The 15,592-nt window shown below is 45.3% G+C and overlaps 1 protein-coding gene across 2 annotated transcripts in view; it reads left to right on the forward strand.

The window, feature by feature from the left end:
• The window catches only part of LOC117875371 (24-hydroxycholesterol 7-alpha-hydroxylase-like), a 54,816-nt gene that overhangs the window by 15,136 nt on the left and 24,088 nt on the right, over nucleotides 1–15,592 (forward strand). For both annotated transcript variants that reach the window (XM_034766645.1, XM_034766644.1), the window contains exons 2-3: nucleotides 11,290–11,425; nucleotides 13,920–14,094. In XM_034766645.1, the coding sequence (XP_034622536.1) occupies nucleotides 11,290–11,425; nucleotides 13,920–14,094 (311 nt within the window). The remainder of the gene's footprint in view (nucleotides 1–11,289; nucleotides 11,426–13,919; nucleotides 14,095–15,592) is intronic.

Consider the following 15,592-nt stretch of genomic DNA (forward strand, 5'->3'; position numbering starts at 1 on the left):
TTGCAATCTCTTCTTTAGGCCTCTGTGGAGAGTTTTTAACAGAGATTACACTTTTCAGGGTGAGCCCACCTCTGGTGGGTTTTTTGCTCTTGGTAAATTGAGGCCCAGGTTGTCTTATTGTGAGTCTGGTCTTAGTATCTCATAGGAAACTACAAGCTGTTTATGGATGGACAAAATTTTAAGGCAGATGGATCCTGTCAGGTTGTCGAAGACATAGGCACTGACTTCTGCTGGCCGCTTGATCACCCCTCTGCACCCAGCCCTGCCCTGACTCCACCCTGCCCCGCCCCTATTCCAACCCCTTCCCCAAATCCGAGCCCCGCCTCTTCCCTGTCCCCTCCCCTGAGCGTGCCGCATTCACACTCCTCCCCCCTCCCTCCCAGAGCTTGTTATGCCGCGAAACAGCTGTTTTGTGGCTACACGCACTGGGAGGTAGGCGGAGAAGCAGGGATGCGGTGCACTCAGGGGAGGAGGTGAGGTGAGCTGGGGCGGGGGGCAAGGAGGGGAACTTAGCTGCCAATGGGTGCAGAGCACCCACCAATTTTTCCCTGTGGGTGCTCCAGCCCTGGAGTGCTCCAGCCCTGGGTGCTCCAGCCCTGGAGCACCCATGGAGTCGGCGCCTATGATGAAAGATAACCTAAACTAGTTTATAAAAAGGCAGAGTAAGCACTCTTAACTAACTCCTATCAAAGTTGTTTAAATCAGTTGCTAAGAAGAAGACATTTAAGGAGTTCTCTTAAGACAGGCCATTTAGCAAATATCTTAAATCCAATTAAACCCACTGTTTCTCTGTTTACAGGTGTTTAGCCTCTGTCTCCTCTCCAGGAATACATGGTCTAACCATTTGGTGATTAACAGGAGAAGCTGTCAATATTTTAGATTACAATATCATTTCAATATCCAAATAAAATCATTACAAGAGTTTTCTAATCCCTTGGCAGTGTTTTTGGCTGCTTTCACCTCATCTGTGATGATTGTCTTTGAGTTGGAAGGTAGCCTTTCTTTGCTATATACTGTGTGATATAGTTTTCTGCTTTTTCTTAGTTGTCTGTGGCCTCTTGCTTGTGGAGGGACTGGATGAGTTGAGAAATGCTTCAGCATAGTAGCAGAGAGTGAGTGAACAGTGCTGACTTCAGAATTTTATACTCTTCTCCTTCTTTCAGACTTGTTTAGATTTAAATTTGGCTGCTGTCATCCTTTCCTTGACTCCACGCTTTTTTGGTGGTATCTTCAGCTCCTGAAATTGCGTCTGATTAATGAACGTGCAACACACTTCTAAATGTTTTTGTTCTGTGGCAGGAAAGTATCAGAAAACTTTTAAAGTTTTTGAATTCTTTTTATTCCTTCTATTTTCTGAGGTATTTTTTCAGTTTTATTAGAGTTAAACAGGAAATGAAATTCTGTTTTCAAAAAGTCCAAACACCCCTGCGCTTTACATAAATGCTTTAATTCTCAAAGCAATCTTTTTAGAAGGCAATAATTTTTAAAGAGAGTTTTTTTGTTTAAAATTTTATTAAATAATTGTTTGATTCTTCATAACAATTTTGTAGAGATTATTCTTGTCTTCCTGAGTTGGGTGAGTAGCTGCATAAGTTTGCTAAATAGCTAAATAATTAATTCCCCAATAATATAAGTACACTCTATTTAAATGGCCTCTTACATTAGTAATTAATTTATCAAGGACATTAGATTCCATGATGGTCCATCAAGCATTTTACCATTTACAATGGTAGCAATTATATTAGGAAATTACATTAGAAGATTGCATTTAGTAAGTGTTTCACAAGGGCATTCCATCTCCACATTTAAGAAATAAACAAAGGTTTTCTATAATATATTTCTCAACTATAAATGTTTTTCTTAAGGTTTCCAGGAGGAAGATTTTATAGTGATTTCAAAAGAATCTATTTTACTGCCTATTTTATGGTTCTGTTAACACACCCTTATGTATCACTCCTTTTTGCTCTTAACATCCTCTTGAAGTCTGGACCTAACTTCTGTGCAGGATCTGTTATTTGAGATAAATCTATCTCTTTGCCAACTGATGTTTTAGGTAGGAGATGTGTCCTTGTGAGGGAGTGCCCATCCCACGCAAAACTTGAATGAGTTATTGTGGGCCAGGAGGGCCAATTAACCTTAGATGCCGAACCTAGAGGGGAACCAGGGATTGATAGAGCCTAATGGCAGATGAAGCCCTGGTGGCTGAACATTGAAACTGACGGCAGGGTTGGAGGGTGGGAGTTGCCTTGAGCAATAAAGGAGAAGCGGCAGGGAATGAGGAATGGTTTCAGATCAGGAACAAGAAAAAAGACTAGATATATCAGGATCTGAAGATGAAGGAATCCATAGAAATGAAAAACAAAAACAGGAAAAAAGTCAACATTTCTTAATTGTCCAATGAGTGTAGGTCTGCTGACGGGGGTGGGGGTGGGGCAGAAGAGGGCAATTGCCCAGGGGCCTGGCGATTTAAAAGGGCCTGGGGGCCCCCAGCTGCCACCGCTGCTGTGGCCCAGAACTGCTGTCTGCAGGCCTGAATGAGTGTCAGGAGATGTGAACACAGGAGACGTTGACACTCTGAAAATGGCGGCAAGGATAAAGCAAATGTTCGTGACGTACAAAGAGCTAAAAGCATGCAGGTTGGAGATCTATTGAAAAGAATGCAGACATATGGAGCAAGATGAAAAACTTTAAACAGTAACCTTAAAGAAACTGAAAGTTATTTGTCAACTGCCTAGATTCATGACAGAAGCATCAGGGGTTATGTATGAAGTGCTGCTAGAATTGTCTGAGGCTGATATCAAAAAGAGTATAAGTGAAGATAAAGTATTGTTTTTAAAATGGCTACTTTAGTACAAGAGAGGGAGAAAACTGGCCATTTATGGCTGGACGTATAACACTTATAGGTGAGACACTTCTGAATAGGATCCAAATTGGGTGTCAGTCTTGTTGGGTTAAATCATAGGTGTCCCCCTCTCCCCCTATCCCATGATGTGCTATAGGCTACATCTACACTACGGGGGGGGGTCGATTTAAGATACGCAAATTCAGCTACGTGAATAGCGTAGCTGAATTCGACGTATCGCAGCCGACTTACCCCGCTGTAGGGACGGTGGCAAAATCGACCTCTGCGGCTTCCCGTCGACGGCGCTTACTCCCACCTCCGCTGGTGGAGTTAGAGCGTCGATTCGGGGATCGATTGTCGCGTCCCAACGGGATGCGATAAATCGATCCCCGAGAGGTCGATTTCTACCCGCCGATTCAGGCGGGTAGTGTAGACCCAGCCTTAATTGTCCAAGGTTTGGATGTGTGGTAGCGAATTGTAAGGGAACAATGAGGTGCAGTAAATGTGGAGGAAATCACTCCTATGACGACTGTGTAGAGAGCACAGAACCTAAACTCAGCAAAAGGTACCCACTGCAGCAAATGGAAAAAGAAAAATATTCAAGTAAGAGAAGAGATGTACAGGGGCAGCAGAACATGAGTGGAATGGGAGATCATGTATTGCTTATAGGTATAGAGAAGTTTATAGCATTCATTACAGAAGTATTTAACTGCACCTTGCAGATCGGGGTAGGGGGGGAACTGAAAAAATTAAAATCATAGCAAAAGCAGCAGAAAAATGTCTGAAGATAGAGAACCTCTCAATAGACCACATTCATGTGATTTTAAATGAAGGCAATAATACAGCTTAAATAACATGGTCTTAAGAATCCTTAGCTGAGGTGCAAATACACTTCTACCCTGATATAATGCGACCCGATATAACACAAATTCGGATATAACACGGTAAAGCAGTGCTCTGGGGGGGCGGGGCTGCGCACTCCGCGGATCGAAGCAAGTTCAATAAAAAGTTTCACCTATAACATGGTAAGATTTTTTGGCTCCTGAGGACAGCGTTATATTGGGGTAGAGGTGTAGTTTAATAATGCATGGACAGGAATTTAAGAAAGCTATCTTTGAAATGGGAAAAAAGCCTGATATAATATATGTGCAAGAACCATGGCTAACAAGTAAACTTGTTTTCAGTCTATGGGGATATGATATACTCCAGAGGGATCAAGAGGCTGCCAGAGTAGGAGTGGTCTGTATATTTATAAAAGAGGGTCTTAGATATGTCAATATGGATGTGCAGAAACTAAGTTTTGAATATAATGCTATTGAGATTCCCATACAGAACAAAAAGTCTGATATATGTATTTATAATGTTTATAATCCATATAAAATTAGTTTATTTTAGAGTTAGAAAAGCTAGCTAATGTAAAAAAATTCATAATTTGCAGAGACTTTAATATTCATAATGATCTATGGGAAAGAAAACTGACCTAAGTTGTAAATGCTAGAACAATTTGTTGATATGCATAACCTGGTAATATAGAATGCAGGAGCATCTACTAGATTTAATTCAGTGGATGGATCCTTTTCTGTTTTGGATTTGGGAAATTCAAAAAGAAGATGGAATGGGAAGTAAAAGTAAAAGTACCAAGGCCAAGGAAATGTCAAAAACACAAAATAGATTTCCGACCTGGAATTTTTGAAAAGTTAATCGGGGCCTTTTCAAGATTAATCTGATGAATACTTATGTAAAAAGCAACAAACACTTATGTAGTGACTGTACAAGTGACAACAAATGGCTAGCATTGCTAGGTGTCTGATTTTAGACTGGAATGCCCGGTCGAAAAAGGACCCTGGCAGCTCCAGTCAGCTCCACCAACTGGGCCGTTAAAAGTCCGGTCAGTGGTGCAGCGAGTCCCTACCTGTCCCGGCACCGTGCTGCACCCCGGAAGCAGCCAGCAGGTCTGGCTCCTAGGCAGGGGATGCGGGGGACACCATGGGGCTCCGCGCACTGCCCCAAGCACTGGCTCCGCACTACCATTGGCCAAGAACTGTGGCCAATGGGAGCTGGGGAGCCGGACCTTGTGCTGCTGGCCACTTCTGGGGCACACTGTGGAGCCAGGACAGGCAGGGAGCCTGCCTTAGCCCCGCTGCAACACTGACTGGGAGTCGCCTGAGGTAAGCCTGCGTCCCAACCCCCTGCCCCAGCCCTGAGCCCCCCCCAAACCCAGAGCCCCCTCCTGCACCCCAAACCCCTCATTCCTGGCCCCAGCCCAGAACCAATACCCCCTCCGATATCCCAACTCCCTGCCTCAATCCACAGCCCCCTCCCACATTCTGAATCCCTTAGCCCTTCCCCCCAGACTGGAGCCCCATACTGCATCCCAAACCCCTCATCCCTGGCCCCACCCCAGATCCTGCACCCCCAGCCATAGCCCTCACCCTCATCCCCTCCCCCACCCCAACTCCCTGCCCCAGCCCAGAGCCTCCTCCCGCACCCTGAACCCCTCATTTCTGGCCCCACCCAGAGCCCACACCCCCAGTTAGAGCCCTCACCCCCTCCCACACCCCAACCCCCTGCCCCAGCCCAATGAAAGTGAGTGAGGGTGGGAGAGAGCGAGCCACCAAGGGAGGGGAAATGTAGTGAGCAGGGGGCGGGGCCTTGGGGAAGGGGCGGGGCTAGGGTGTTCGATTTTGTGCAGTTAGAAAGCTGGCAACCCTACAAATGGCGTGCAGATAGGAAGGTATTGATGATGATGTATAGAGCATTGATAAGACCAGTTTTAAATATGGATGCCAAGCTTTTGGTTCAGACTCAGAAACAACTCTTATGATATGCTGGCCCATGTCAGCTAGCTCAGACTACAGGACTTTTATTGCCATGTAGACATTTGGGCTTGGGTTGGGGACTGGGCTCTGAGACCCACCCCCGGATAGGGACGAGAGCTCAGGCACCAGCCTGAGGCTGAACATCTACATGGCCACTGTACAGTCCTGTAGCCTGAGACCCACGACACTGAGTCAGCTGACACAGGCCAGCAGCGGGTGTTTCATTTGCAGTGTAGATCTAAGTTCCCTCTAAGCTGTGTGGCTGCACAGCAGCCTAGGAAGCGCTTCTCAGGCACTCACGGCTGCAGCAGGGAGAGAAGTCTCTCCCCCATCCCCGGACCTGCCGCAGCGCCCCTTCCCCGGCCCCAACTCAGCCCAGCCCGGACAGTACTGGGTTTATAATGGCAGCAGGCCGCGCTCAGCAGGGTCCCCGCTGGCCCAGCCTGGCGCGCCACTTCACTAGCGTTGGCTCCTCTCCTCTCTGGCCCCTCCCCTGCACTCTTCTAGGCCTGCCGGCCCAGGACCCCCCCTCCACCCACTCGCTCCTCTCAGTCGGCCGTCTGAGGGCTCCTCTCTCCACCCCCGCCCTCAATCACTGGCAGGCAGTAGCCAATGGTTGCCTGCCAGTGACTGGGGTGTGTACAGAAAGGAGTCCACAGCTGTGTTCCTCTGGGCCGGCAGTGACGGACACTATGCTGCTTCGGGCTCCCCTGGGAGTCCGAAGCTGCAGACCATCACCAGTGGCTCAGACCACGGATGGACCTGCCATGGATGGGGGAAAAGCGCCCCTCCCAGGCCCCAGCCTGGCCCGGATCTGCCATGGCGGGGAGAGGTGCCTCTCCCCTCCCCCCCAGCCCAGGTGCTGCTGCGGGGAGAGAGAGCTGGGGGAGTCCTCTCTCCCCACTGTAGCCCTATGGCAGCCTGCACCCAAAACGCCTCCTCCCCAGCCCACATTCAAAGCCAGCACCCCCAACTGGAGCCCTCACCTCCTTCTGCACCCCAAACCTCTGCCCCAGCTCTGAGCACCTCATCCTCGGCCCCACCCCAGAGCCGGCACCCCCAGCCAGAGCCCTCACCCCCCTGCACTCCAACCCTCTGCCCCAGCCCTGAGCCCACTCCTACACTCCAAACCCCTCGGCCCCACCACACCAATTTTGTTACGTGCACCAATATGGAGGTGATGTGTCACACAGAAGAGTCTGTAAGAAGAGAAGAATGAGGGGGGATTTGATAGCTGCTTTCAACTACCTGAAGGAGAGTTCCAAAGAGGATGGATCTAGACTGTTCTCAGTGGTACCAGATGAGAAAACAAGGAGCAATGGTCTCAAGTTGCAGTGGGGGAGGTTTAGGTTGGATATTAGGAAAAACTTTTTCACTAGAAGGGTGGTGAAGCACTGGAATGGGTTACCTAGGAAGGTGGTGGAATCTCCTTCCTTAGAGGTTTTTAAGGTCAGGCTTGACAAAGCCCTGGCTGGGATGATTTAGTTGGGGATTGGTCCTGCTTTGAGCAGGGGGTTGGACTAGATGACCCCCCTGAGGTCCCTTCCAGCCCAGATATTCTACATCACTTCTGTATTGGTGCACATAACAAAATTCATTCCGCACATGCATGGGAAAAATTAGAGGGAACACTGGTAGAACACTGGGAACATGTAGACTTGGGAATTGCTACAAGCCCAAGCTCTGTGATTGGCATGTGGCACAATGCTACCAGTATTAGTGTGTGTGCTGCAAATAGTCACTGGAGAAGCACTATATAAATCTAAGGATGAAACTATTAGATCTAACCTTTTGGGCAATAGTAAAAGGGAATCTTGGAAATAGAAGTACACAGAAGATTTATGAGGATTGCTGGGAGCTTGGTAGACAAAATTATATGGATTGAAACAGACTTCCTTATACTACTGGGGTAAAAAAAATAGGTAAATGAGATATGTAAAAAATAAAAATTGAGAAAACTAAAAAAATTTGTAGTCATGGGAATTCAAATTACATCTGGACAGTTATTCCCCGATTTGTGGATTTGAATTGTATGAAGAAACTGAGGGAAGCCAAATACCACATATTCTGACCAATGACATTTCTGAATATATCAACAGCTTTGCCAAGTCTTTATGGAAGGATCTAAAGGTAACAGCGTCAGTTGAGTGGGAACAGGCTTTTGTGTACCTAGTCTTGGAATCCAGAAATCTAAAAGGCTGTTGAATTATGCGACTGTTCTGACAGCTTAACTAATGAGGATGTTGTTGGCACTAACCTTCATAATTTTATCTGATTCCCCATTAGGCATTATGACAATCAGAACAGGGGTTTGGGAAGCAGAAATGACATAGTAAGTGAAATAATGTTTCTAACCATGGAAATAATGTACGTAGGTATCTGTGTAAAAATAGCATGGATTACATTGCATTTCGGAATGTCTGGAAATGAAACGGCTGATGAAGCATCAAAGCAAACTCTAAAAAACAAGGAGATGGATATTAAGATTTCCTTAAGCAGATAAGAATTTAAAAGCATGGTCACGAAGGAGCTTGCAAAGGAATGGCAAGAACTATGGATTAAGGAAACATAAGGACAAAGGATTTATGGTGTATGCTCAAAAATCAGATAATACTATACTCCACAGTCATGATAGAGAAAGTGAAGTAGTCGTTTTTAGAGTGTTAATAGGTCATTGTGTCTTAAATGATAAGTTAAACTTATTTAAAAGACATAAAGATGGGCCGTGTAATGTGTGCAAAACCAAAGAACCCGTTGGTCATTGTGGGCAATATTCTTTGGAAAGAAAGTTTCTTTTTGAAAAACTGACTTGGCTTGGAATCAAAGATTGCTCCCTAACAGGACTAGTGAGAATGGAATAATGCAAAAAAGCCTTGGTGCATTTCCTTAAGGATACTGGGCTGAGCGAAAGGACATAAAGAGAAAAGGCTAAACATGAATGAAGAAAGTGTCGGTCATTGCCTTGTATGATGAGGCTGCTGTGCCAAAAAAGAAACAAAGACAACAACTAAGGAATGGGCTTCAGCGAAGGGGCCTGAAGTCCCCTCCAGGGAAAGGGGATTGGCCAAGGAGGAAATCCAAGGGGAAGGTAATCCCTGGGTCCTGCCCTTGACTAGGGAATTCAACAAGGGGGGTGAAGTAGCCACAGGGGAACGGAGGATGCTTCAATGGAACCCAGAGATAGGAAAGGAGATAGAGAAGTGAGGTAGGAAAGAGCTCAGGGAAACAGCAACGGGGTCTGGGATTGAGCAGGTTGCTAGTCCTAGAGTCCCTGGGCTGGAACCCACAGTAGTGAGTGGGTCCAGTGAGTGTGAGTGAGTGTGCCAAAGTGGCACAAGACCTGGAGATGAAACAGAAAAGTGCTGGAAATGGTATATAGACAGCTTGTCCAATGGGACTTTGTTACTCTGGAAGAGGGCGCTTATGTAGTCACCTGGCCAGAGGGCTGAGTCTCAAAGAGAGAGACTCTCGAGTCACTGAGGTGGGGCTATAGCATGAGCAACTGACAGAAAGGGGTGCCAGGTGGGACAAAAAGCTAATTCGCAGCTCCATCCCCAAGGAAGTGCACTTGCCATGAGTGGACCTCTTCGCAGTCCTGTTCTGTGATAAGATGCTCTGGTTGGTTGGTTAGTCTTTTGACCCAGCACTTCTTACAGTGTTCACAATTTGCAATGAAATATTTTATACAAAACACAAATTGCAGTAAACATTGACTATAATATTGTAAAACAGAGCATCAAAGCAAATAATACAGCATTAAAGTAAAATAGGAATGATAAAAGCTGCAATTTAGGGTTTGTATAAATATAGTGTTATCTTCCTTGACTCATATTGACAGACAACAAAATTCCTAGGAATTTCCTTAGCTTGGATGTTTCATATAATTAAATAAACAAAAATATATGCAGGTGAGGTACTTTTCTCCAAGCACCATATGTATGAAAGTAATTATATGTATCTCCTAAGACTCAGTAAAGGTGCAGACATGTTTGTAATGACCTAACATTATAAAAATAAGTTATAATAATTTTACTAATATCATTTTTGCATCAATATTGAGGTCTCTTCCCTACACTTTCCACCAACTCTTTGTCAAAAAAATGTTATGACCAACTCCAATGGATAGTGAAGACTTCTTTAATCTCTGTCTGGTATCTCACAAGCACTGAATTCATGTTGCTACTGCTCTCTTGTGAAATCTATTTTAGGTGCTTCTATAGTCCCCATTACCATAGTAATCTGGGCACCACACATCCTTTAATGCAGTGATTCTCAAACGTTTGTACTGGTGACCCCTTTCACATAGCAAGCCTCTGAGTGCAACCCCCTTATAAATTAAACACACTTTTAAATATATTTAACTCCATTATAAATGCTGGAGGCAAAGCGGGGTTTGGCGTAGAGGCTGACAGCTTGTGACCTTCCATGTAATAACCTCACAATCCCCTGAGGGGTCCCAACCCCCAGTTTGAGAACCCCTGCTTTAATGTGTTTATCCTCACAACATCCCAGCAGAGGAGAACTATTATTCCCATTTTACAGATTGGGAACTGAGGCACAGAGACTGTGTTTTAACAAGGTTCACACAGGACATCTGTGATACAATGAGGGATTGAACTCAGTCCTCCCAAGTTTAGACTAGGGCCCTAACCACAGGACAATCTTTTCTCTCTAGAATTCAGTGTGTTGTTATAAGTCTACTTGAAAATATTTTACCTGTCTCCCTAACATAAACTTAGGCTCCCAAAGACAGCTCTGCTGAACAGACCACACAATAATTACAGCCCAAATGAAGTTCAAAGACAAAAAAACTGGTGAAAAGTAATGCTCTAGCTTCCAAACAGTTGGGAGAGTTTGGATTGTGAGTGTAGTGGGTTCTCTCATTGCTGGATGTTTTGGGAAAGAATTGCGTTGGATAGATATGAGATGTTAGAGAAGCTAAGTTCAGAGAAAAGCTACAGCAATGATTTGTGGGATGGAAAACACATATTACAATGAAAGGCTTAAGGACCTCAATCTATTTAACTTAACCTTGTTTTGATAAGACGTAGTCTTTAAATACTTACACAAGAAAAACATATTTGATATTAGGGGGCTCTTTAATCTAGCACAAATGCATAACAAGATCCAATGTCTGGAAGTTTGTTATAAAAATTCAAATTGGAAATAAGATGCAACTCTTTAACCGTGAGGGTAATAACTATTGGATCAGATTACCAAGGGATGCAGTCGTTTTTCTGTCATTTGGAATCTTTAAATCGAGACGGGATGTCTTTCTAGAAGTTACGTGATAGCTGAACCATAATTGTGCTCTGTGTAGGAATCACTGTGTGAAATTCTGTGGCTTGTGCCATGGAGCTGGTCAGAGGAGATGATCACAAGAGTCCCTTCTCACCTTAAAATCTATGAATTCAAATCTAATTTATTTACGTCTGTTTGCTCTTGAACAAGGATTTTAGATAGTGAAGCTGCACCCCTCTACCCCTGCTTTGGTTTTATTTTCTTTCTCTCTTACCATCTCAACATTTCTAGTGTACTGGTGCAATTCCTGTTGCAGGATCAGAGCTGTGGTCTCCCATAAAATGTCTTTGCAAAAGTCATTAATTTTTTAACTCCTTGTTTTTGCAGTATGGGCCAGTATTCACAGTGTTTGCTCTGGGAAACCGATTCACCTTTGTGACTGAGGAAGAGGGGATTGAAGCATTTTTTACATCTAAGGACATAGATTTTGAGCAGGCGGTGCAGCAAACGGTCCAGCGCACAAGTAAGGGATATCTCACTTTCAAAGGAAAGCTAATCTAGCCACCCATCAAGGTTAAAGACGTGATCCATAGCCCATGGGTCTTTGGATCAGATCTTAAATGCATATCTTAATCCACAATCAAATCACAAAGTTAAGGGGCAAATGCAATACACAATGTCGTTGCCTGGGCCAGTCCTGCTCTCTGGATAGACACCAGTCTATCGTGAGAGTATCCAACTGCAGGGGCCACTAAACTCCCTGGATCTGGGTAGTGACAGATCATTGTTCCCAGTTCTGGGACACTCAGGGGCACTCTCAAGGTGCAGACCCCATGTCTGACATCCCTCATGGCAGTGGGACACTGCACTCCAGCCACCTAGACCCTGGAACCTGTGCCCCAGTCCTCCTGAGCCCCCCAGCAGCAGTAGATAAGAGTCACTAGCAAGCTCATATTCCCTTGGAGCTGGCTGGATGACGCTTCTTGTGTTAGCTCTCCCCAGCTTGAGAAATGTCACTACCAGTCCTGTCACTACCCAACCCCGTCCTCTCTGGCTTTGTTATACATCTGGAGCAAGCTACACATATGCCAGTTCAAAATGATGCTCAGCGCCAGACACAAAAATGGGTCATATAGAAAATGGAGATTCTAACCCACAATACAGGTTACAATCATAAATGATCCTCACAAAACTAAATGAAATTTATAAATTGACACCAACATATTCCCCAGACTGTCACACACAGATGTAACTATTTGTTGTCCAAGGCCCTGAACATGTCTAATGACCCCAGAACATGTCATCAGTAGATTTTTGAACCAACAACCCGTATTGTTGTTTGTATTGTAGTAAAACTTAACAGCCCCAACCAGGTATCAGGGCCTCTTTGTGGTAAGCACATGTAAGAGCTTCAGAGCCATAGGACAGACTTCTACCACTTGAACAAAAGGAGAAACTGTTAGCTGGTAGCAATAGTAAGCTGTTCTCCTCTAGCAGAAGAGGCAGTAGAAGAGAACGCAGGACACACTTTGCTGGTGTGTTATGCCAAACTTGAATCCCATTCACACATCCTTTAAGCAATGGTAAGTGGAATGAGTTGATAGAAGATTAGATGTTTTGCATGTTTGCAGTGATGAGAACCAAAATAGGGCAGTTCTGATCACCCTAAAAATGGGCTTGGATGGTGCAGCCAGCAGCTGTCTACTGCAGGCTGCATTTTCCACCTCCAAATACATATGGTGCAATCTGACTTTGCTAGCCATAAAACAACAATGTGCCAATGGACGGCAAGAGTTTCCCCTGCACCGGTGTTTAATCACCTATCCCAGTATTGCTGATCTCAAGATTTCAAAATCATGAGTCAGGTCCCTCAAAATCATGAGATTATTTTCAAAATAATACATTTCAGGGTTGCTGCCTTTTGGGCCACTCAGGTCACATTTTCAAACTTTTATTCACAGCCAGGAGGGCCAGAAACTTATTTTGTTCTCAAATGAAAGCTGAAATTCTTATGCAGTCATTTGACTCCAACACCTGGGGCATCAAGATATTGTGAGAGTTGGCAGCACTGTTAGACACCATGAAATGTATTCCCACATATTGGCCCTGCGTCTTCCCTCACGAACACCACACAGGGGAGAGGAGTGAAAACTGTTGGAGAATGGAATCACGCCCATTTACTATTTCAAATATTTAAAAGCACGTACATTGCTTAAACTCCCCACAGAAATGGTGCTCCTCATAGGGTCCTGGGACCTGCTGTGATGACACCTACTATTTAATACAAGGCTTGAATAAAGTGACCAGATTATCAAAATGAAGAAATGACACCTGTTAATGTCCTCAGCTGGGCCCCGGTGATGGTGGTGTCACCCCCGTACCTCCACCAGGCTTCATCTCAATGCACTGCTGTCCGACTGTCCCCAAGGGCTGAGACCGAGGGGAATGGCTTCCCAGAGTGCACAGCGGCACCCGCTGCAGAGGAGAAAGTGCGGGGAACTGTTGAGCAATAAACACTTAGATCCCAAACCATTTACAGCTTTTTAGATTAACAGTAACTCCTTGAACTCCCCCCGTACAGCCCCATCCCCCCAAGCCTAGCAGGTGCTCAGTGCAGGTAATGGAGCAGCGATTCTGTATGCTTTCGACATGAAGCTCCAAAACATGCTTTTGGAACTGCCTGGCACGTAAATCAGGGGAAGTGTCTGGCATATTTATTTACAAGACTGAAGCTTTATAAGGCAGAAGGAGGAAGTTCCCTACTGAGCAGGAGAAGTAAAACTTAGTGGGGTCTGGGTGTTAACCACTGCTGATCCCTTTACAAGGTCAGAAATGCAGGCTGTGGGAATGTGGGAATAAAATCTTCATGGGTCTGAATTTCACCCATAGAGAGTAAGATTACAGTAAACTGAAACCAGTATCACAAGTAATATACAAAATAGACACTTTTGACATTTAAAATTTACCTGGGCTAGTTTCCAAAACCTTTACACTTCCTCCCTTTTTTGTATTTAAAGCTTCAGTTCCTGCAGAAATCTTTTATCGGAACCATAGTAGACTCTCTAGCATGATGAAAGGAAAAATGGGTACCTCTAGCCTGTACCTTTTTGCTGGGACTCTGTGTCAAGAATTACACGAGCACATGGACTGCTTGGGCACAGCAGGAACTGAGAATCTCAGTGATCTAATAAGGTATGTGACTTTTATAATCATGCTCTATTGAACAGATGTCCATGTTCTTTGCTAAATAAATAGTAGCGGCAGCAGTGACCGTATTATAAAGTCTGCAGGTGGAGATTGGGCTGTGGGATCCCAGAAGAAACTCCTCCAGGAATGCAGAGCAAGCCATTCATTGCCTCGCTGTGCCTGATGGCTTAGAGCTGGCTGGTGCAGCTCATAAAGTGATTGGGTCTGGAGAGGGTGGAGGCTGGGACTGGCTGCCACGGAGAAAAATCTGTTAAAAGTTTTGAAAAAAAGTAAGCACGGCCTCCTCTACTTAGCAAGGTATTTGCAAAGGGGACCTCTGGTCAAGGCTTCACATGTCTAGGAAGCTTCTCAAGTTATATTGACAAGCCCTGGCTCAGGTACCCCTTGGCAGAACTAAACAATTCCCATAAAGATCCGGGGTGAAACCCTGTCCCCAGTGAAGTCAATGAGAGTTCTGCCATTGATTTAAGTGGAGCCAGGATTTCGTGCCAGTTGCGCAAGAAGTACCTGATAGTCTAATATTCTGTACAGATTTTTATATCACACTCATGACCACAGTATCTAAGCACCTTCTTATAGTTGCATTAAGCAATGTGACTAACATCTGTCGTGTGCATTTGTTCTCTCATCCTCTCCCTAAGGGAGAAGCGTGTGCAGTGGAGTGTCTTTTTGGTAGGGAGTGGGCTTTTTTTTTAAATATATATATATATATATATATATATGGCGATATACCTCTCTCAGAGAGCTGGAAGGGACCTTGAAAGGTCATCAAGTCCAGCCCCCTGTCTTCACTAGCAGGCCAAAGTACTGATTTTTGTTTCAGATTCCTAAGTGGCTCCCTCAAGGATTGAACTCATAATCCTGTGTTTAGTAGGCCAATGCTCAAACTACTGAGCTATCCCTCCCCGTATAAATATACCTGTTGCTATATTAGAGAAGGCAAGTTCAAAGAACTACACCTTGCACTCGGAGTGGAAAGTGATGAGGTTTATGATGGATCTCAATTCTTGGGGAAGTTTATTCCATATTTGCCTGGGCAGAGCCGTACACGTCTCACCTGTTGATAACGCAGTGCTTTTTCTCCAGTTGTGCGGCTCATATACACTTTGGCAGGCCTGAGATTATGTGGAAATGAAGCTGATCCATATTTGTAAAGTGAGGCATTCAGATGTTGTAGACCCAATGCCATTTGTCACAAGGTACGTCTGCTCTGCACAAAACTTAAAGTGGCGAGTAGACAGGGGCGGCTCTATGTATTTTGCCGCCCCAAGCACGGCAGTCAAGCGGCCTTCGGCGGCACGCCTGCAGGAGGTCCGCCGGTCCTGCGGCTTTGGCGTAGCCGCCGCCGAATTGCCACCAAAGCCACGGGACCCGGCGGACCTCCTGCAGGCATGCCGCCGAAGGCAGCCTGACTGCCGCCCTCACAGCGACCGGCAGGCCGCCCCCCACGGCTTGCCGCCCCAGGCACGCGCTTGGTGCGCTG

Source organism: Trachemys scripta, chromosome 3, assembly GCF_013100865.1.
Source record: "Trachemys scripta elegans isolate TJP31775 chromosome 3, CAS_Tse_1.0, whole genome shotgun sequence".
NCBI classification, from domain to species: domain Eukaryota; kingdom Metazoa; phylum Chordata; order Testudines; family Emydidae; genus Trachemys; species Trachemys scripta.